Source organism: Quercus robur, chromosome 6, assembly GCF_932294415.1.
Source record: "Quercus robur chromosome 6, dhQueRobu3.1, whole genome shotgun sequence".
Classification (NCBI taxonomy): domain Eukaryota; kingdom Viridiplantae; phylum Streptophyta; class Magnoliopsida; order Fagales; family Fagaceae; genus Quercus; species Quercus robur.
In genome coordinates this window covers 17,970,451-17,994,850 of record NC_065539.1, presented here as the reverse complement: position 1 = coordinate 17,994,850, position 24,400 = coordinate 17,970,451, and the positions used below count along the sequence as shown (strand labels likewise).

The 24,400-nt window shown below is 38.8% G+C and overlaps 1 protein-coding gene across 2 annotated transcripts; it reads right to left on the bottom strand.

Moving 5' to 3' along the window:
- Positions 1 to 25: 25 nt before the first annotated feature.
- LOC126733068 (mechanosensitive ion channel protein 2, chloroplastic) lies at positions 26 to 20,966 on the bottom strand. 2 transcript variants are annotated; one of them, XM_050436190.1, is made up of 14 exons: positions 20,684 to 20,966; positions 19,598 to 19,827; positions 19,261 to 19,320; positions 17,787 to 17,950; positions 16,986 to 17,109; positions 16,766 to 16,863; positions 16,549 to 16,662; positions 16,114 to 16,174; positions 15,712 to 15,861; positions 15,502 to 15,612; positions 15,092 to 15,259; positions 14,857 to 14,970; positions 2,613 to 2,669; positions 26 to 1,202 (listed from the first exon to the last, which is right to left on the bottom strand). In XM_050436190.1, exons 2-14 carry the CDS (start codon positions 19,673 to 19,675, stop codon positions 267 to 269), a joined length of 2,235 nt encoding a protein of 744 aa, XP_050292147.1. In that variant the 5' UTR covers positions 19,676 to 19,827; positions 20,684 to 20,966; the 3' UTR covers positions 26 to 266. The 2 variants fall into 2 exon arrangements, with proteins under 2 accessions (XP_050292147.1, XP_050292146.1); XM_050436189.1 differs by having other exon boundaries at positions 20,713 to 20,966.
- Positions 20,967 to 24,400: the final 3,434 nt, after the last annotated feature.

Here is a 24,400-nt window from a genome sequence, read left to right as displayed (position 1 = left end):
CAGCCTTACATGGCCTTTAGTCAAGTTGATCAGTTATCCAACACCATTCAACTCTGGCAGAAAGGTACATTTCCAATTTATGTATAGCTATATTTCCAATGATGGATGCTACAATTGACCGTGACCATATACGTGAAGTAAAAAATAAGGAACATATACAGTGTACATTTCAGCTTGAAAAAATACAGCTTTGATGGTGTAGTTATGGAGGAAAGTTAGTAAGATCGGGAGCAAGACACAAGACATCTTAACCAAAATAGTTGATCTTACTGATTGCCAGATGTTGAACTAGGAGCAGTTGGAAACTGACCATCTTTCTTATCCTTATCAGGAGTAGGAGACCCATTTCCATTCCGGCTTGCAGCCATTTCCTTTCCTTCTGCAGGACTGGGCGGGGAATCCATTCCTTCATCAATAGGAAGGGTTCTTTTAGAGCCCTCCAAAGCGACACCAAGTACTATATTATCTTCCAACACAGGCCTTGATGTTTGGGGTTGCGCCACTGGTGTTGGCATCCGTTCACCTTCCTGTCTAGATTGATTTGTTGGAATTCTGCTTACTTTCTCAACACTACTTTCTGATGAGGAAACTGATGGATTGTTAGATTTCCCTGCACTCTTAGTTTGCTTAACATCAGTGACCTTTTGGGTTGAATTATCAGACACTGAACCCATCCCTTTGGTGTCAGAGAATGACATTTCTGCTATCTTAGAAGTTGAGACAGGTTTTGAAAATTTTCCTGTTGCCTTTTCACGCCCTTTTGGATCTGAAACTGATGCTGCTACAGCCTTGCGGTCCTCCTTGCTGTCAGGATTTGGTGTCTCTCCAATCTTGGTATCTACCTTGGTATCAGAAGTTGGTCTCTCTCTGGATTTGGAGTCAGAAACTGATGTTACTCCAACCTTAGCATCGCCCTTGGTGTCAGATGTCGGTCGTGTATTGGTCTTTCCATCTTGTTCACCACCTGTGCGCACTGAACGATTTTGAGTTTTTGCCTTATCTTCTCCATTAATTCTGTAAGGGGGTTCGATAATTAGCAATGGACGGTTAGGTGCCACTCCACCACGGTTTAATACTGTATCTGCAGACGGAAAATTGTCCAACTCGGCATCGCTATATATTTTCTGCACTGTACGGATTGGTGTAGCAAGTCTAGCCCGGTGATGACTGATGACTCTAAGGAGATCCAACAATATAGCTTCCTGTTTTTATAAACAACATTAGAATTTATATATTTATTTTTAATTATGGTTGTTTTTTCAAACAACATTAGACTTACAATGAGCTCAATTTTCTAAGAAGAATAAGTCTGAATTAGTTCCATTTTATATACAGCAATAACAACCATTTCCTTCAGGATCTTTACACTTATTTTTTAAGAGGAATTGAAAACATGGACAGGATACACAGATTGGGAAGGATAAATGGAAAAGGGCAGGAGACCATCTTTTTTTCATCTGGTTTGGTAGATTGGAAGGAAATGGTGAAAAGGGAGTGTAAAGATACTACCTCCAGCTCCCCAGCCAAAAGAAAGATATATTTTTATTACAGTCACACCCTAATTTGCATGGTATGTGAGGTAAAAATATATAATTTCTCACATCATTCTTAAAATACCAACTCTCCTCCCACCCTATGCATTTAACTTTAGAGGTATTAGCTTTTGTGGCTCAGAGGGACTCATCCCTCATCTTTTCTTCCTCTTATCCTCTCACTTAAACAACGGCACAGTTCTCTAGCACCTCCCCTTTCCTTCCAAACATAGTGTTTGATTACTTGCCTATCCCAAAGAAGATACCCTTTAAAGCTTTTTTTTTTTTTTAAGTAAATGAAATTTATTAAAAGAACCCAAAAAGGGCCACAACCCTGGTACAAAGGAAGTATGCAAAGCGGAACCCAAGAAGGGAAGACACTCTAGGCTTCTTTATTACTTCTCACCCAAAAATCAGACATATTTACCATACTTCAACGTGTTCATGCACCCAAAAGTTATAACCTATAAAGTGCAGAAGCCCCAGCCTCTTTTATTACACTAACATTATAGATTGATCCGCACCTCATACAGCAATGAAAAAAGCATGCATCAGACTCAAATTCTAAACTCTTAAAGCAAGAACTTTTGTAGTGCCAAGCAAAAGCTCATTGGTGACAGAACAAAAAGGAGGGAGGAAGAAGATAACTCCTAAGCATAAAACTCATAATTGCCAACAGGTTTTAAATTCTTTTTAATGATTTGTCAGTTTCCTTGCATTGCTAAATATTACCATTGCATGATGGATCCAGATACACATTGATCTCCAACGAGTCCACCTACGGACACACCCAAACCCAATTTCACAACATATCCAATGAGTCTGCCTATGGACACACCCAGACCCACACTCAATTTCATAACCCGCTTTGGTGTCAATCTGTGATTGGATTTTAGTACTTACACACGGACCACCATGGTATTTTCTGGGAAAAAAAATTTAAGTGCACTAATCACAAGGTGACATTTAAGCATGTTGAGGAATGGGTGTGTAATTGGGTGTGTCCCTAGCATTCTCATATCCTACAAGTCAATCCAAATTCTCCACAGGTCAGACAATACTAGAGAAAAATTCTCTTACCTTAACACATAGATACTCTTCATGATGTGAAGTCTTCACGAAACAGGATACCAAGATCTGTGAGCATAAAAACACAAATTATTTTTTCAAATATATAAATATGCATGTGTGTAGAAAGCTGATACTAGAGCATTTTAGTATTAAAAATTTAAAGCCCATTGTTACTGAGTTGTTTCTTTTTTCTCCCATAAATGTAATTGGTCAATCTTATAAAGTGGACATAAGACACAGTTGAGATCACACACACACATATATACATATATACATATATATATATATATATATATATATTTTCAATAGTTACAACAATGGGGTGGGTGGGATTTGACCCTGGACATCAATGTTGGAAATACTACGCAATGCTTGTTGAGCTACAAGACTCTTGGCCATTGAGATACTAAACATTAAAACACAGTATGAGAAATAATATTACCTACCAATACCATCAATTTATAAAGTAAATCTCACGGAAAACACTAAATAAACTAAGGAAAAATCACATTTAAACCCTGAAGTTAAAGGGTTGATTTCAAATTAAACCTTAAATTTTAAAAAGTTACAATTAAAACCATGATTTTTGAAAATGTTTCAATTTGCTCATCCATCTATTTTTCCTCTCATGCTGTTCATAAACACACAAAATGCCCAAGTTTTAGTAGAGTTTGACACCACATACTTAAAAAAATCATTAAAAAAAGATGTTTACCCTTATTCCTATTAGTTTCTACTTTCTAGGTTGTTGTGGGGTGGTGGAGGATTGCTATTGGACAACGGTGGCCTGAAGGTGATTTGGGTTGATTGGGTTTCAGCCATGTTGGGTTAAATAGCAATGGTGGCAGTTGAGATGGGTTTGGAGAACGTGGTGTAGTTGGGTTTGGCTGGATTTGGTTGGTTTTGTGAGTGGGTGTAGCTGGGTATATTGCTTTAAATAGGTGGTAGGGGTGGTGGGTTTTCTGGTGGTGGGCATTGGTGGTGAAACAATGCAACGGTGGTTTATGGCTTGGCTTTGGGGTGAATGGGTGAAAGGGGTTCAGTGGTGGCCAGATTGGGATGTGGGAATGACGTAGGACAACCACACTAACAATAGAACAAAAGATAAACCCTAGGAATCAGTACCTAAGGGCTGCTTGGAGTCAGCACCAAGCAAACTGGAGTCAGCACCAGTGAAAGAAAACACACGTTTTTAATAATTCTCAAAACTGTCTTATAATAATCCGAAAAAAGTGTTTAAATAGTTAACAATAAAAAATGCATAAAGAAATCCTAATTATTAAATGTTCGGGCTTGCTTAGTCTCAAGCCCAATAACTAATAGGTTCCATCCAAAAGGCCACAGGTTGGACCATCTTCTTTTTGCTCTTCCTCCTATACGTGCGTGTAATTGGGGGCTTGTACCTCGTGTCCACACCAACTCCCCCCGGGTGAGAAGAACTCGACCCCGTCAAGTGGAAATCTGAAGAGCTCTGATAGTATTCTAGCAAGTCAAGATCTAGTCGCAGTAGCTCATCTCGAGTAATCCATGTGCAATTAGAATCTGGTTGCCCTCGCCACCGAACTAAGAAACGGTGAACTCCTCCATCCCTGGTAGAAACAATCTGCTCATCTAAAATAGCATCGATAAATTCTTTATGTGCATAGGGCAAATTTAAGGGTAAAGGGGTGGGAATAGAGGCATCAATAGGATTAGGCAAAGACTCATCAAAAGGGGTATCAAGAATAGCTGTGGGGCTTTTATAAGCAACTAGATCCTCAATATTAAAGGAGGAGCTAATACCATAATAATGAGGGAGGTCAATGACATATGCATTTAGGCCCATTCGTTTCAATACCTTGAATGGTCTGGCACTACGAGTCTGCAATTTCTTAACGGTTCTATAGGGAAACCGTTCAGGTCGAATCCGAATCATGACATAATCCCCTACCTGAAACTTTGCATGATGCCTATGAGTGTCAGCATGAATTTTATATTGAGAATTACTCGCCTAAATTTTTTTGCGAATCTCATCATGCAAATCATGAATATGTCGTGCAAATGCCTCAGCAGACTCAGAATTCCTAACATATGGGGACATGGGCAAAAGATCTAAGGGCTTCCTAGGTGTATATCTATGCACAACCTCAAAAGGACTAACGCCTATAGACCTATTGACAGAGCTATTATATGCAAGTTGGGCTACAGGAAGAATTGAATCCCAATTCCGATTGGCTTCACCCACTAGACACCAAAGGAGGTTGCCTAGACTACGATTAACTACCTCAGTTTGACCATCAGTTTGAGGATGAAATGCCATGGAAAATTTCAATTTGGTGCCCACTAAATGCCACAAGGTCTTCCAAAAATAACTCATGAAGCGAACATCCCTATCAGACACTATGGTTTTGGGAAGACCATAAAGTTTGACAATCTCATCGAAGTAGAGCTTTGCAATCTTAGAAGCATCAGAAGTCTTAGAACATGGTAGGAAATGAGTCATCTTGGAGAAGCGATCAACAACTACTAGAATGGAATCATGCTTCCTAAAGATGCGGGGCAAACCTAACACAAAGTCCATACTCACATCCTGCCACAGGCGATCTGGCACAGGTAGAGGTGTACAGGCTAGTGTTTTGCTTGCGATGTTTGGCTAGTTGACATGTAAGACACTGACCAATTATCTTGGCAACGCCCCTCTTAATACCAGGCCAATAGAATTGACGTTCCACTTCCTCAATTGTCTTGTCTCGGCCAAAATGACCTGCAAGGCCTCTCTCATGTTTCTCCCAAACTAGGAAATCTCTCACTGAAGACCGAGAGATACATAACTTGTTGGCCTTGAATAAGTAACCATCTTGAACGGTATAATCATCCAGGATTGGCCGTGGGGCATTACTTAGGCTAGTGTAGAGCTCCCCAAAATTTGGGCATGACTCATAATCATCCTTGAGTCGTTCAAACCCAGTAACCTTAACACTCATGATGGATAACAAAGACACCCTTCAACTTAGTGCATCAGCAGCCTTATTCTCAACTCCCGCCCTATGCTTCACTACAAAGTGGTAGCGTTGCAGAAATTCAACCCAACTACCGTGCCTAAAATTCAGCTTCTTTTGGGAATGGAGATAGCGCAAAGCTTCACGATCAGAGTAGATAACAAATTCTCAAGACAACAGGTAATGGCGCCAATGCCAAAGAGCTCGAATAATGGCATAAAACTCTTTGTCATATGTGGAGTACTTTTGCTTAGTGTCATTCAACTTCTCACTGAAATAAGCAATTGGGTGACGCTCTTGACTAAGTACTCCCCCTATACCAATACCTGAGGCATCACATTCCACTTCAAAAGGCTTGGTAAAATCAGGGAGACACATGACAGGTGCCTCAGTCATCTTTTACTTTACCTCATTGAAAGCCTTAGCAGCAGCTTTAGTCCAAACAAACTCCCCTTGTTTCATGTAGTTAGTGATGGGGGACATAATGGTACTAAACCCCTTGATGAATCGGCGATAAAAGGAAGTGAGCCCATGAAAGCTTTGAATTTCAGGGATATTTTTGGGCTCGAGCCACTCCACAATCGCTTGAACCTTTTGGGGGTTGGCAGAAACTCACTCAGAGGATACTATGAAACCTAGGAAGACGACTCTATTAGTGAAGAAAGAACACTTCTTGAAGTTGCCATATAAACTTTCCTTCCTAAGGGTAGTACAAACTTGAGTTAGGTGCTCCCTAGACTTACCATAGATGAGGATGTCATCAAAGTACACAACCAAGAATTTCCCCATAAAAGGCTTGAGCACTTGAGTCATCACTCTCATAAAGGTACTAGGAGCATTGGACAATCCAAAAGGCATGACCATCTACTCATATAAACCATCCTTTGTCTTGAAGGCAGTTTTCCACTCATCACTTGAACGAACCCTAATTTGATGATAGCTGCTTTTTAAGTCTATCTTGGAGAAGATCGTTGCACCAGCCATCATATCCAACATGTCATCCAACCGAGGGATAGGAAAACGATATTTCACAGTGATCTTATTGATGGCACGACTATCAACACACATCCTCCAGGTTCCATCTTTTTTTGGAGTTGAGAGTGCAGGGACTGTACAAGGACTCATACTTTCACGAACAAAATCCTTCCTAAGTAGTTCTTTTACTTGCCTTTGCAACTCGGCATGCTCTGCAGGGCTCATCCTATAATGAGGCAAGTTAGGTAGGGTCACTTCGGGCACAAAATCTATGCTGTGTTGTATGTCTTTTTTTTTTATAGATAATAAGAGTTTTATTGATGAAAAAGAACAATGTGTTTACGATTGTAAACACACTGCCCTTGAAACAGATACAGTCAAATCATAAGGAAAGACTAATAGAGTTACGGAAATCAGACAAGGCACTACAATGCGTAAGCCCCCAAATACGAGACCACTCAAACAAAGTCCTAACAAGCAAGGTCTTCAACTTATCTATAGAACTCTCAACGTCCTCAAAAGTTCGGGTATTGCGTTCCTTCCATACTAACCACATAAGGCAAGCTGGTACCAAATTCCAAACCTTTGAAGAGTAAGTTCCCAACCAATTCCTCCAAGCAAAAAGAAGAGAAACAATAGTGTCCGACATCACCCACTGAACCCCAAACATACTAAGGACCTCACTCCACAAAGCAGATGCAAACTTACAATGGATCAAAAGGTGATCCACAGTCTCCTCATCACACCTACATAAACAACACCAGTTGACAAGGGGCAAGGTCTTCTTAACTAGATTATCAATAGTAAGAATCCCACCCCTAGCAGCAGTCCATAAAAAGAAAGAGACCTTTTTAGGTACCTTTACACACCAAATGCTCTGCCAAGGGAAAGAACCAGAAGGGGCTTTCAATAAAGCAATATAAAAGGATCGCACATCAAAAACACCATTACGATTCAATTGCCAGATCAAAATGTCCTCCCCCTCCCCACTAGGAATCCTGGCAGAAACATGCCCATAAAAAGAATAAAACCTCCTCAACTCCCCTTCATTAAAATTACGACGGAAACGGAAGTTCCAACTCCTACCTCCCCCGTCTGGTGCAAAGATTAACATGTCAGAAATCAGAGCTTCCTTAACCACAGCACATGCAAACAATTCCGGGTATAATTCCTTCAAAGGAGTAGGACCGCTCCAAGGGTCGTGCCAAAACCGAATACGATTGCCCTCTCCTGCTTCATACACCACATGACTAAAAAAATTGCCTGCACCTTTCTTGATATTCTTCCATAACCCACAACCATGAGTCCCTCTCACAAGTCTAGTGCACCAACCTCCACTATCCTCTCCATATTTGGTGGCTATTACCTGACGCCATAAATGAGTAACTTCCTTCCAAAATCGCCAAAGCCATTTCCTAAGTAGAGCTTGATTGAAAAGCCCAATCTTCCGAATCCCCAAACCCCCTATCTCCACCGGCCAAACAACCTTATCCCAAGCAACAAGCGGATATCTGAAAACATCATCAGAACTCCCCCACAGGAAATTCCTCTTAATCCTCTCCAATCTATTTGCTATGTGTTGCGGAATTGTGAACAGCGATAGATAATAAGTTGGGAGACTCGACAAAGTACTCTTCAATAAAGTAAGCCTACCTCCTTTTGACAAATACAACCTCTTCCAACCAGCAAGCTTTTTCTCCACCCTCTCTAAAATAGGATTCCAGATCGAAGCATCCTTAAAATGAGCCCCAAGAGGCATTCCCAAATAAGACATAGGCAGACGCCCAACCTTACAACATAGAATGCGAGCCAAAGCACCCAAATTCCCAACCTCACCAACTGGCACAACTTCACTCTTGCCAACATTTACTTTTAAGCCTGTAATAGCTTCAAAAAAGATCAACACCATCCTTATATATAATAATTGTTCCCTTGACGCGTCACAGAAAATAATAGTATCATCAGCAAACAATAGATGAGAGATATGCAAACCTCCTCTTGCATTGGGGCTTGCCTGAAACCCCCTAAGAAAGTCACCCTCTTCTGTCCTCCTCAATAACCTGCTCAACACTTCCATCACCAACAAGAACAAAAGAGGAGATAAAGGATCTCCTTGACGAAGACCACAAGAGCTACCAAAAAAGCCAGCCGGGGACCCATTAATAAGCACTGAGAAACAAACTGAAGTGATACAAGCCTTCATCCACCTCCCCCATTTCTCCCCAAAACCCATCCTCTCCATTAAGTAAAACAAAGCATTCCAATTTACATGATCATAAGCCTTCTCTATATCCAACTTAATGATCACACCCGGAACACCACTCTTCAATCTACTATCCAAACATTCATTTGCTATAAGAACAGAATCCAGAATCTGTCTTCCCCCTACAAATGCATTCTGGGAGTTGGAAATAAGTTTGTCCAAAACTCTTCGAAGCCTAGAAGCCAAAACTTTAGACAGAAGTTTGTACAAACTTCCCACAAGGCTAATGGGCCGAAAATCTTTAATATTGACAGCTTTAAACTTCTTAGGTATCAAACAAAGAAAAGTAGCATTCAAAGATTTTTCAAAGATGCATTGGCTATGAAAGTCTGCAAAAAAAGCCATAACATCCTCTTCTATCACACCCCAACACTTTTGGAAGAAAGCTATGGTAAAGCCATCAGGACCAGGAGCCTTATCACCCTCGGCCTCCTGAAGAGCAACAATGATCTCCTCCCTATCAAACTCCCTTTCAAGAGAAAGCCTATCAAACTCATCCAAGCTAGCAAAATCTAACCCATCAACAGTGGGTCTCCAATCCTCAGGTTCCTGATAAAGACTCTTATAAAACCCCACCACTTGATCCTGAATATCTGATTCATCTTCATACATAATGCCATCAACCTCCACACCCCTCATGGTATTGGCTCGTCTATGTGAATTAGCAAGCCTGTGGAAAAACCTAGTGTTATTGTCCCCCTCCTTTAAGAACAAAGCCCTTGATTTTTGCCTCCAAGAAATCTCCTCCAAAGAAGCTAAAGATTCGATCTCCGCCTTAATCTCACTTTTTCTTGCTTTATCTGCCATAGTCAGCACTTGCATTCCTTCTCTCAAATCCAGATTCAACAGCTCAGACAACAAACATTTTTTTCTAAAATGCACATCCCCAAAAATATTTTTATTCCAATGCTTCAAGTCTTTTTTAAGAGCCTTGAATTTACAGGCGAGAACGTAACTAGGGTATCCCACAAAATGATAACTGTTCCACCAGCCCCTAACTCGATCCACAAAACCCTCCACTTTTAGCCACATGTTCTCAAATTTAAAGGGACTTTTCCCCCTAACCAAGCCTCCTGCCTCCACCAGAATAGGACAATGATCGGAAACCACCCGAGGAAGAGGCCTTTGAATTACATCCAAGAAGTGTTCCTCCCAATCAGCTGAAACCAAAACTCTATCTATGCGAGACATAGCAGGGTTCGCTGAATCTCTAAACCACGTATACTCACCCCCAACCAAAGGAAGATCAACCAAAAAATTCCTCTCAATAAAGTCTGAAAAATTGAACATGGCTGGACTAAACGAATTACACCCAAGACGCTCTGTCGAGTATCTAATAATATTGAAATCACCCAAAACACACCACGCTGAACTCCACCTCACTCTCACACTATCAAGTTCTGCCCAAAAAGCATCCCTCAAACCGGCATCATTTGGGCCATAAACTCCCGTGCAAATCCAAACAAAACCATCTCCCACCCCTTTCAACAAGACCGAAACAGAAAAGCTACCCACCACACAATCAATTTTTTCATACACCCTTGTGTCCCAGACCACAAGAATACCTCCCGCTGTGTGAATGGCATCTAAAGCCACCCAGTCCACAAAAGAGCTGCCCCAAAGACTTTTCACAGCAGCAGAATTAGTACAGTCCAGTTTGGTTTCCTGAAAACACACAACCTCACACTTCCATTCTTTTAGTAAGTTCTTCACAGTATCCCTCTTATGAGGATTGTTAAATCCTTTCACATTCCAAGATAGAAGTCTCAGATTCATGGACAACCATCAAAGCCCAACCCACTGAATTTCACAATCTCCCTGTTTTGTTTACCAGCTTGACCATCATAATTAACTGTCGAAATTAAATTCCGTAATCCCTCATACCTTTTGTAGAGGAAGAAGCAGTACGACGAAAACTGCCTGCCTCAGCTTGTTTCTCCCATACTTTCTCAAGTCGTTGAAAAAATTCAACACACTGCCTCTCATAGGAATCTATAGGGAAGCCCACCCACTTACCGAAGCCCTTGACCTTCTTACTTACCCACGCCGAAGGTTCCAAATCATCCTCCATAGAGATATCAACTGGGACAACTTCCTTAGTCATTAACGCTAAACCCCCATTAGGATCCCATTGAGCCAACGGTACATATTCCATCAACTGTAGCTCCTCCTCATCCCTATCTGACTCCGTGGGATTGACCCAATTCAACACCAGCGTCTCTTCATCAAAAGAACCCGAAACTATCTCAGAAATAGGAGAAAACCTGTTATGTTCTAGTAAAGGCTGATGGCAAGACACCTCAGTCCTCTTTTCTGGTATCGTCAAACACTCCGACACAGCCTCAGTTAATCTGGGGTGATCACCGGAGCTCAAAACAGGCGAAACCTCCACAGCCCCACTTATCGGTCCCCCCGTCACTGGATCGCCGGCAACTGATACACCAGAAGTAGCCCCCACCTCGGCGCCACTACCTGAACAGCCCGTTGGAGCAACCACCTTCTGCACTTCCCTATTGGGTTCGCCGGGAATTAATGAAACCCCTCCCATCTCGCCGGAAACACCCCTTTGAACAAAACCCAACTGCACCACCGTGTCAGAATCTCCATCAGAGGTTGAAAACTCCTCTCCCACCTCGGCGCCACTACCTGAACAGCCCGTTGGAGCAACCACCTTCTGCACTGCCCTATCGGGTTCGCCAGGAATTAATGAAGCCCCTCCCATCTCGCCGGAAACACCCCTCTGAACAAAACCCAACTGCACCACCGTGTCGGAACCTCCATCGGAGGTTGAAAACTCCTCTCCCATCTCGCCAGAGCCTAAGTTTGACTTCTCGATGCTGACTGGTAAGCCCGATACCTCTCCACTCTCACAGTGTCGTGACAATCCTTGTGATTTCTGCTGGGTTAAGTCACCAAAATGGGCCTCTTGGGCCTGTTTAAAAGAGCCACCATCTGCTTGCTTAACAGGCCCAAGTTCAGTAGATGTTTTATCATTTAAACCAGACTTGGGCTGAACAAAATTGGCCCACTTCACCTCACGTTGACCCCTTCCATCAAGATCCACTGATATGTGTAGAGAAAAATGGGCTCTAGTCCACTTCAAAGTAGACACACGTGTTGGCCTTCCTAAAACAAGGTGAATTGAGATATTTGTTTTTGGGATAAAATCAAATCCCCCAAATCTCTCCTTCTGGTTTAACGTACCAGCTAGTTTAGGAAACTGCTTCTCCAAATCTAAATCACTTCCTAATTTCACGTGATCATTAAAGTCCTTCCAAACTTGGTTTCTTGGATTACCGGTAGGTTTTGCAAACCTACCACCGCCGGCAACCACCTCCTTCCCTGGCCTAGAAACAAGTTTACCAAGGAAAATTTCACATAACTTCCTTTCAAGAAAAGCCCAGCCACCCTTATGAAAACCTTCTGGAACACGCAAGCAGCCACATCGAGCCCCATTGTGATACTCAGAAATTTCCACAAAACAGCCACCCTTATTCAACCTACTAGAGCACTCCAAAATTTTATAATTCTCATGAAACCGTTTGAAAAAATGTTGCTTGCTAAAATCCCAACTGCGTAACTCAGCCAAGCATGCAATGATCCAGTCCAATCCTGATCTACCTACCCGGATAGAACCATGGTACCTTCCCCGTCTTTCTGTAATGGAGTAAGAATCCATACGTCCTCCATCAAAAGCCAAGAAGAAGGCCTTTGTGTCAATGCGAAAAAAAACAGAATTTCCCCTTTCCCCATGTGAAGGTGAAGGCTTGGATTGTGAAGAAGGTGGCGGCTTAGGAGGATTAGGGTTCAAAGGGGGTAAGGATGGTTGGGTCGGCGTATGGTGTGGTATGTATTGACCAAACTGACTAGGCCCAAACAGGGCTGTGGGAAAGGGATTTGAGAAGGAGGGAAGAAAAAGGGAAGGTTAGGGAAGTTAACAAAAGGTGGATTGGCTTGTGTATGTATTAGGGGTGGAGGTGGAGGAAGTTGTTGTTGACTAGAGGAGTGGTGGGGCGGAGGGGGGAGGGTGGGATGAGAAGAGGAAGTCATTTAAGTTTGGACCTTAACCACCCTCCTCCATGTGTTGTATGTCACGCATGGGTGGTAAATGATCGGGGAGTTCCTCAGGGAAAACATCCTTAAATTCCTGGAGGACTAACCCCACTTCTTCAGGTTGCTCCTCATGGATCTCCCCATGTAGTTCCTTGGCAACTAAGACAAACACAATGGATTCTTAAACTGCTACCCTTTCAAATGCCTTTGGGCTTATGATGTTCAGGCCTTTCGCCTTTGTTGCTTCTGTCTTCTTGCTCATGTCAATTGGCTTGGGTTTCAAAGGGTTGAGCACAATCTTCTTACCTTCAAACATAAATGAGCAAGAATTGGATCGCCCATGAAGGGTGACATCCAAATCATAAAGCCAAAGCCTACCTAAGATAATATGCCCTACATCCATGGGAATTACGTCACACCATATTTCAGCCTTGTAGGTGAGGAATTGAAGTGGGACAACACATCTTTCTTTTATGACTATAGAGGAAGTATCCACCCAAGAAACTTTATATGGGTTAGGGTGAGGGGTCAATTTCAAGCCTAGGCAGGAAACAACGTTAGAGGACACCGCATTAATGCAACTCCCATTATCTATAATAACCTTGCAAGCTTTGTCTCCACACTTAGTGTAAGTTTGGAAGATGACACTCCTTCGCCAATCATCAGTGTCTCTCTGTTCTGTCAAAGCACACCTTACCACATTCATCCTAGGGACACCAAAGTCCTTGAAGTCATCAACCTAGGGAGAAATGGCTCTAATGCATGCGAGATAGCTAGGATCATCTTCCCATTCTACCTTAACATCTTGGGTTCCTTCAACATTTGGATCATACACCAGCTTCTCAACAGCATCAACCTTTTCATCGTCCTCTTGAATGACAAGGGCCCTAGAGGGACACCTGGCTGCGATGTGTCCAACCCCATTGCATTTGAAGCATTGGAGGCGAGAGCTTAATCTTGAAGGCTCACTGACCACACCTTTTCCCTTGTCCTCTTTTTCTATTGGGGTGCTATTGGGGTTTACCTTAGGGGGTAAGGTAAGTCTAGATCTGCTACCAAAAGGTTGAGGGTTGATTCCAAAACTGACGTAGGACAACCAAATTAATAATAGAACAAAAGATAAACCCTAGGAGTTAGCACCTAAGCTGCTTGGAGTCAGCACCAAGCAAACTAAAGTCAGCACCAGTGAAAGAAAACACACATTGTTTTTAATAATTCTCAAAACTGTCTTACAATAATCCGAAAAAAAGTGTTTAAATAGCTAACAATAAAAAATGCATAAAGAAACCCTAATTATTAAATGTTCGGGCTTGCTTAGTCTCAAACCCAATAACTAATAGGTTCCATCCATAAGGCCACAGGTTGGGCCGTCTTCCTTTTACTCTTCCTCCTATACGTGCGTGTATTTGGGGGCTTGTACCTCATGTCCACACCAGGGAAAGCCATGGATGGGGCATGGAGATGTGGTTTCGATAGCGATGGATTTTGGGAGAGGAATGATGGTTTAAAATTCAGGGTTCAAATTTCAAACTATAAATTGCCCATAAAATATCTAAATTATAAGACAATATAACATTTAAAGCTAACATGATAATTTGAAATATAATCCAAAGAAATAGAACTATAAAACCAACCGTTAATATTCTCAAGTGCACGTTCTCATCACAATCCAATGGCAGTGGCATGACTTCAAAATGCATCCAAAATAACATAGAGAACACAAGTGCCTTTCCCTTATTAACGGAACCTAGACTTAAAGAACTAAATACACACACACACACACTTGACTACACAAATAATTCAATTACTATGATCATATTTTTAATAAAGCTGTTTTAATAAAGAATTGGTTACTCAAAAGATAATAAAGAGTTTATATATATATATATATATATAATAAAATAAATAAAATAAAAGAAGAAGAAGAAGAAGAAGAAGGAGAAGAATGAAATTATCAATTGTAAAAAAGAATTTTAGCACTAACCAATAGAGCCTGATTTTCAGGATCAATATTGTCCAGGAACACTCTTCTGTGTAACCTCTGCTGCTCAACTTGAGGATTCTTGGCCAAAACTTTACGCATGTCAGCAACAATATTCTACACACAGAGAGGCAGTCAAATCAACCAATCAGAGAGGAAAATTCAAGAAAAAATTCATGGCAGAAAAAAGCAAATTTAATACATATTAAAGGATAGATAATCTAGATTTATTCCTCACATTAATCTTATTGACATCCAAGTGACTAATGGCTAGATGTGTTTTGATACGCCAATGAGATTTTTGAGTGAGATTTCTCACAACGTTCACTGTAAACTTATGGTTTGGAATGTGAACAGCTTCACGATCTTCACCTCTCACAATTGTAGGTGACCACCAACCCACATGCTGTAGGAATAAAATTGATCAAAATCCATAGAAGAAAAACCTGTGAATAAATTATTCTGTTTCAAATTATATAGGTAATGAGTGCATTCAGACACTTTATGCTTTTTTGTGTACTCATTAATTATATAAAAAGAAATGGAAATAAAAAAACAGAATCTGCACGTAGATATAAAATTTTCACTTAGTCCATTTCTTTATAGCCTCTTGTTCTTTAGGGTGATCTTCAACATTCAAATACCAACCTCAACAGTACCAGAAACTTCATAGCCTTCAATCTTTGTTTGAATCCATTCATTCACAACAAAAGGCCGAGTTGCATGAATTATCGCACTTGAAAGGAAATTTGTGAATATCTAGATAGAATAAGCAAAAAAGATGTTAATTTTTTCCAATAAATAGATTAATACAGATTAGTAACAATAATTAAATGAAAAAAATAACTAAGGTTGTACCTCACGACCGGCAAGAGTCAACAAGACAGTCCCAAGACCTCCAGCAGTAAGCCATTTCTGGGTAGAGAAACCCAGCAACTCCATAAACAATGAGATAGCTGCAACCCATACTGCAGAGTATACAGCTTTTCCCGCAAATTGGAATCCCATCTGTCCAAAAGCAAGTAATTTTGGTTGTAGGACATGCATCTCCATTAGCAATTCTAATAAACTCAAGCAGTCAAAAAAGAAAAAGAAAAAAGGGAGAAATGAGGATATGCAGTGATGGCTTAAGAGTTTGGATTCTTAATTAATATCACCAGCTGACCATTGAAGACTTCCCTTCAAGGTACTGCTATATTACAAATATATCTAATTACATAACCAAAGCAGGAAGTGGTACCATATAGCATTGACACTTACACTTCTTGTGTCACCAGAGTCATTAGTCTCAATAAAGAATTTCTGTGCTTGTTGGATCACGCTGCACAAAGAAACATAATTAAATTTAGTTGTCATGAAAGTAACTGTCAGTAAGCACCATAACTGCAAAAACATTATCAAAAGTTAATGATTAATGGCTCCAAAGAAGCAGCAATAGTTATCAAATTGTGGCAAAATTTGATGAAACTTCAAAAGAAGCACAAAGATATCTTCACTAAAAAGAACATGAGGATATGTAAACTGCTTAACCATTATATATTTCAAGTAATGGTGATTCCAGTTCACTGTTCAACCTTAATATAAGTGCCAAAAACCCCACCTGCAGCTCAATGGTTGTTTAAGTTTATTAAACAAGTTTGAGTGACCTCATCAAGCTTTTCAAAAGACCAAGAAAAATATAGAAAGTACACCCACCTTGATAAACAGTAGGCAAAGGCAAGCACAGTTGACAACGATCTAACAAAAATCAAAAGACGTTGCTTAACAACCTGGCTAGCTTCTGTAGGTAAAACTACCGGATCTAGTGCTCTGCAAGAAACAGAACTGTGATCAGTAAATCTGCAAAATAAAAATCTGTTTTCAAGGATAAGAATTTAAAACTTCTAGTTCAATTATATCATGATGGATTCACCTGCAAATGAGGGTTGCTCCAGTCCATAGCAGCAAAGGTTGTAGATAAGATGTCATAACATGATATGTTCTACTCTTTTTCCAGCTACTATCATTCTTCTGCAGGATATATTAGAAAATTCAATAATATAAACAGTGCTCAATTTGGAAACATAAGGCAAAGCATCAATCACATTATGGTAAATGACATGAAAAGGAAAACTTAAAAATAAAAAACATACATGAAGAAGTATGTTTCTGCTCTCACGCAAAAGTGGCCCAATGCCCCATACAGCAAATATAATAATACAAGCTGCCGGAACCAACTTTAGCACAAGTGGACTACCTTGTAAAACATTATATGACCTGCATAATACAAAAAATTAAATGATTTCTACATAACAAGAACAAAGTGATAAAATAAAAAACATAAAGAGTATTGGGGATGACAAGACAATTTATGATTTCACATACGCCAGGTGGAAACATAACACATATTTTATACAGACTACCTGAATAGAAAGCAGAAAATATTAACTTTTAAAAAAGGTTACACTCAAAATCAAAAATAAAATTATAATCAAACACAATATCCATCTAGCTTTTCATACTTTAGCTTAAATATTTGAGTAGTTTCTTCATATCCACATTATTGCAAGAGGTCCATATAATATTATGGGAAATCCTAATTAAACTGAACCTACAAATAAGAGAAAAGATATATTTTACACTTATAAAAAAAAATAATAAAAAATAAAAAGAGGAGAAAAGATATATTTTCATCCCAGAAAGGGCTAGAATTGGAGATAAAAAAATTTCTGGTACAGAATTTCTTGTGCAATGTGAATGCCCTACCTTTGGGTGCATTTTAAACTAATGGTTCACATAGTTTGAAGTAACCAATAAGGTTTATGACAAGAATTGGTAGAAAACGAAATAGAATCAATAGAAAACTAAATTCTAAAGGCAGAAACTCATTGAAATCAAATGTTCCTTAAATATGATTATTGAATCAAAAATTAGTCAATCAAAGAAAAAATTACCTTGTCAATGCCATGGTGGCTGTCTTCATACTAGGAAGTTCAAATGGTTGGCCTGGTCTTAGAAAAGAATGACAGTTAAAAGTATTGCATCTGTTAGGTAAAGAATGTATTGGCCTGTATGCATTGTCCAAAAGGCGAAAACTCCAAGATTCCTGTTGCTGATACTGTCACAGAAAATATATATTTAAAGTTGTTTCATTTATTTATGAATTCATCAATGCAATACCATCAATTAGAACAATACTTCTAGGCAACTACCTTAAGGGTGGAAAAGCAACAAATAGGAGGTGATTAGAATTTCAAATTTTGCATGACAAAAAAGTCTAAATTGCTGCATTTATATAAAGAATATAGGGTTTCTATTCTATCCATTGCCTAACAGATTGAAGCTACCATGTAACAAACCAGACAAAAACAGCAAGGACGTATTGCCTAACAAAGTACAATAACTTCAAAATGGGAAACTAAGGCAAAGAGAAACTCTTTTTCTTTTTTTTTGGGTAAGTTACACATGCACCCATGGGGTTCAAGGGACCCAGTGGTACCATCACCTCTTAGGGTGCCTGGGCATTGGGGTTCAATCCCCCTCCCCAATTTACCTAGTGGAAAAAGGAAGAAGAAGAAGTTACACATGCATCAATATCTATGCTTAATGTCATATATTTTGTTCACAATTGGTTTAGAGCTCAGAAAAATGAGGGTTGTAATACGTTGACAGCTAGTTGGCTAGTGTAAAATTCAGTAATTTTATTATGAATGGATCCATTATAGATACAAGTGGTGGCATCCCCTACTAATGAAGCACCGCATCAGACCCCAGATGCAATGAAAAGTGAGCAAGGATTAGTTAGGGTGTTCCCTTGAAGCAGCAACGTGATACATCAACGCTCAGGTGTAGAGGTTAGTCTATTATAGATGCATAGCTGACCCCAAAGTTTTGAGATTAAGGCTTGGTGGTGGTTGTAGATTAAGGCAAAAAGAAACTAATTAGTTAATTTATGGCAGGGAGTTAAACATACAGTAAGAAACACTATACTAGACCTAAGTCATTAACCCTTAACAGTAAATAAACCCATATGCCATCAATAAGTTAGAGCTTATAAGAATAGCAAGAGTTCTAAAACTTCAAATTATGAAATGGAAGTACCAACTTGAGTGGTAATATGGTAAATATCAGGTTTAACATTCACAGAAGAAGAATAGCATTTAAAGTTAGCATATGATCATGATACCAGTCACCCCAATTAGCCCCACTGATTTCCAGATTAGCTAGTAAGTAAAGTCAAGCATCTAATAATGTAAATGATGCATAATTGATGTTGAACATGCAATTGTTTTTCCTTGTTTTAGATGATAATGATACTTAAATACTGACATCTAAATGCTTCAGCACGCTTCAGGTTACATTCAAAGGAAAACAATATTGGAGGGGGGAAAAAGGAGCAGTTCTAAAGTTCTAAACCAAAAAACATACCGATATGCGTGACGAAAGAGAAGAACTTAATAAATGTAACTTGCCTCTTCCCATTACACTCTGTAAACAAACAAATAAATTCAGAACAGGGATAAAAACATAGTTGCTGAACAAAAAAGGGAACGGAATAATATGAGAAATTCTTGGGACACGACTTTCTTCACAACTAGTTAAGGTGGCAAGTTGTGATTGGAGCAACTTCGCTTTCACATGAGTCCACCCACCACTCACATCACTTTTATGATGCAGCAATCATAAAATGTCATCTTAGCAGTTCGTGAAAAAGTGCTGAAATATTTTGTGTCACTAGACTAACTGGAAAAAAAAAAAAAGGTACCTTATATCGTTTATTGCACCCCTGGTTCTTGCAGAGTCCCAATCCATAGGACAATTGCAAAGAAGCAGCAAGAGCCATTATTGAATTGAAATCAATCAGCCAGAAGGCAAGACTAGTAGCCTAAGATCATAAGGCTTATCACTTCTGTTTAGCCTCTAACCGCAGATGGATATTGATATTGATCAACAGGACAGAATCCAGAAAGCCCAACCACCTCACAACTCAAAAACCTAGCAAATGAAAAGTTTTACTGTTTCAGTAGGCATCAAAAGGTTAAAACAGTATAGTCATGCCAAATACCCTAACACATTGATATCCTTTTATATATATATTGGTAAGTTAACAGTTAACACACACCCAGAGAATTTTGAACCCATGACCCCTCAACCTTTATCCTTGCCACCCACACTTTTGAGACGAGAAAATGCCATTTGAGCTAGGTTGGGCTAATTGGCTTCAAACTATATCGATGTTAAATAACCCGAAAATGAAAAAATATGCATAGAAAAAGTACACTGATGTTGAAAAAGTCAATGCATATGCATCAAATAGTAGCACAGAATTGTGTTGAAAACACTTTCAAATCCATTCATTGCATCAATTCACGAAAAAAGACACTAAATTTAAAATTAAAAACACATACGCAACTCCTAATTAATAAGGACACTTAAAAAAAAAATCCCTAGAAAAGCTAGTTTCTATGAGAGCTCACAAATCAAATATGCATACAGTAAACAAATTAAAACCCACCATTTAAAAGGACACCCAAATTCCCTCAATCGAAGAAAATGGGGTTGGTTGGTATATTCAATACTGCTTTTCCCAATTCTAATTCTCAAAGACAGCAACAAAAACAAGCATGCGAATCTATTCAAAATATAACTAGCCAAAGTAGCAGGAAATTAACTAAAAACTTAAATAAATAGAAAACGAAATCAGCTTCATAGTTCATAGTTCAAAGTTCAAAGTTCATACTCGCCGCCAAAATTAGAATAAGAGGGGAAGCTCTGTACATATTGTTGCCATGTCAAATTAAAAAAAATTGAAACCATGCTACAAACTTTTCTCTATTCTATGAATAACAACCTTAAAAAATTCTTCAACTTCGAAATTACCTCGTGACGGACAAAAATCCGAAAATCCCAGGATTTATTAGAGCCTCGGATTCTGAAAAATTGAGACTTTTTATTGAAAGAGAAAAAGGAAAATGTTTTTGATTTTTCCCTGTTGTGCTATACGTACAAATACTGTAAAAGACTGGAAAGTGTTTTTTTAGCAAAAATAAATGCTAGTCAATAAAATAAGAAGAAAAAAAAAATAGGGATATTCGCCAAAGCCAAAGGAAGGTGTAGTTCTGGACATGTGGCATCTAGTTTTCAATGGGCCAATACGTGTTTGATGTTTCCTAGTTGGAACCTTCGAACTTACAGAAAAAAATAAAAATAAAATGTTTGGTGGACAAGGATGAAAGTTGTTCATTTTAGACCATTGTTTTTTGACACGTGAGAAAGATTTATTTGACTTGGCTCTCAATTCTTCCATTGGACACACATGTGATACGAGAGTTCAAGTTTGTGGTTTCGAAAAGTGGCAAGCCCCACTAATATCCAAATGGGCTCACCAAATAACGCAGTATCAGGGGTTTTAAGTGGTGTAGTGGCATCAAAAGAGAAATTTATTTGACTTGGGTCTCGGTTCTTCTATGAACAAACACTTTGACAAAATTTGTATATATGTCAATATGTGGCAAGCTCTACTAGTACCTAGATGGTCTCACCTCATAATGCAATATCGAGAGTTTTAAGTGGTGTAGTAGTATCAAAAGAGGAATTTATTTGACTTAGGTCTCGGTTCTTTTATGGACACACACTTTGACACAACTTACACATATGTCAATGTATGATTGGATTACATTATTTACACACATACCATCATTGATACTTGATGAAAAGTAATACAATACTTGCTATACGTTTAAGTTGTGTCAAAATGTGTAATTCTGGACTTTTTGTTTAGGTCTTGCATTGCCAATGACATTGACATCCCAAACGAAGTTTTACAATTTTTCGACTGGAGAGACACTGGGGAAGGGAGAATTTGAAGTTTTTATTAAAAACATTAAAAAAAAAGCTAGTTGCGATTTATAGATTTTAACAAACAATTTTACCTAATTAAAAAAAACAAACAATTTTACCTAATAGAATTAGCCTTTAGGTAGGAAGCTGTCATTTATTGTGTTTAGTCTGAGATAATTAGAGTAGGTAAAACCCATAATAGCTTCCTATATTTGGATATTTAATCAATATAACTAAGAAGAGATGAATATAAATAGATCCAAATCACAGTTTCGTCTACATTTGATGAAAAATAAAAAGAGATGTGCTTCTTCAAACAAATATTTAAAGCAGAATGTACAAAATACAATCAATTGTTTCATCTATCAAATGTGTTCGATAAAAAATTTAAGAAAAACATCTTCATTAAATGTTTAAATTCTTTTTTTAGAGAATAAATATTTAAATTATTAAATTTGAGATTAACATATATTTGTATCAAAATGTTAACTGAATAAAAAAAATCACCTCAAATTGACAAACAAGCACAAAAAAAAGCCCTTTAAAATTTTGACTTTCACGGTTTCACCTGACAAATTTTGCTAATCTTCTTTCTTTTTTTAACAAATAAATATCAAAAAATTATATAAAACAAAATAAATATTCATCTCAAATTAAAAACTATGTGCAAAATTATAGTCTTTTGAAAATACGAACAGGCACTTGACTTTATTGTGATTTATTGTGCTGAAATTTTTCATTTTAAACAATTACTCTCTCAATCCCATTTTGTTTGTTCACTATTCTGTTATCAGCTGCCCTAAAATATTTATCTATTTTAAAAAGTCAATAGATTCTTTTTCATAACTTTCCAATATATCCTTCGGTTTATTTGAAAAAAAAAAAAAAAAAGATAAATTTAATTGAAAATATGATATTGTCTTTTTATTTATTTTAGGGTGCGTTTGAATCGACTTCAAACGCATTCCGGAAATGATTTTCCGGAAAATAGTGTGTTTGGTTGGTCCGGAAAATTCTATTTTCCGGAAATTGAAATCCGTTGACCGAAAAAAAACGCCTTTGACCACGGAAATCAATTACCGGCTCTATTTTCACTTCAAAGGATTTCCGGAAAAGAGAGAGAGAGAGAGAGAGAGAGCGCGCGCGCGCGAGGGAGAAGACCAGTAACGGCGCGATCTCCAGTCCTAAGACCAGTCCGACGGCGCGATCGACGGCGCGATCTCGCGAAGGCGAGATCGCGCCGGATCGCGATCGCGATCGACGGCGCGATCTCGCGAAGCGTCGATCGCGAACGCGAGATCGCGCCGTCGCGAGATCGCGCCGGATCGAGATCGCGATCGACGGCGCGATCTCGCGAAGCGTCGATCGCGATCTCGCGAACGCGAGATCGCGCCGTCGCGAGATCGCGACGTTGATCGCGATCTCGCCTTCGCGAGATTGCGCCGGCGAGATCGCGATCGCGCGATCTCGCCTTCGCGAGATTGCGCCGGCGAGATCGCGATCGCGCGATCTGGATTTGGGTTTTCTGGGTTTGGTTTTGCCCCTGGATTTGTGTTTTCCTTTCTTCTTTTCCAAACACTAGAAAATGTTTTCCGGAAAATTTTTTGAAATGCAACCAAACACACACAAATATTTTCCTTTTCCAGAAATTAACATTTCCGGAAAATATGTATTTTCCGGAAAACGTTTTACGGCAACCAAACACAGCCTTATTGATTCATATTCATGAGGGTATCATATTTAAGGGTAAAACTTATGTATTGTACCTTAGGGGTTGTTCCTTAGGTTCTTCTTTTAGATTCAGCCATGTGGTTATTTAACAAAAAAATATACTTCCATCCTTAGAGAAAAAATTCACATAACAGAATCTTAAGAGGGGAACCTAAAGAACAATACTTAAGTACTGTACCTAAGTCTTGTCCCATATTTAATGTTAGTGTCGACCTAACAAAGTGCTTTCACCGTTAGAATTTTTGGAAATTAGTGACCTTTTAATATTTTATACTATAATTTTATTTTTTTTAAGTGCATTAAATGATATTTGGGGAAAGTTTAATTTTCTAAGGTGAACAAACAATTTGGAATAAATGAAATAAAAGAAAATAATTCAATACTCTATGAACAATATTTCCTATAAAAAGAATCAATTTAAGACCTAATTAGTTCAAAATAGATCGAAGTAAACTAAAATGGATTAATGATATGCTAATATGGTTCAAAAAGGGATATGGATCCTCTCCATTTCCCTTTGAAATGGATAGTGTCCAATTCACGGACAGGATTTGTTTGAAAACCATCAAGGGTAAAAAACGTGCCACGTCAATTAAAATGTAAACTCACACTTAACTGGGGTTAAACACTTAAACTAGAGGGTTGTTTAACTCAACCGGACAAAAAAAAACCTTTTAGGAGGGAAAAGTGAAATAGAGGCATATCCGTGCACGTTCAAATCTTCACAGATTTTAACCAAAAATAAAAAGACAGAAGGATCAGAGAACAAGTTCAGAGCACATCATTGTTTCTATCTTGCCAAAACAGAGGTATATCCGTAAAACTTGTTTATGCTTATCTTATTTGATGTTTGATAATTTTTCTGCATTTATATTGTTGTCTTGGTGAGTTTATATTGTTGTTTTGGTGGCTAGATGCAAGTTAGAGTCTATCTGAATTTTTATTTTTAATTTTTTGAGATAAAGATTGAATCTTTATAATGGCTGGATGATTCTTG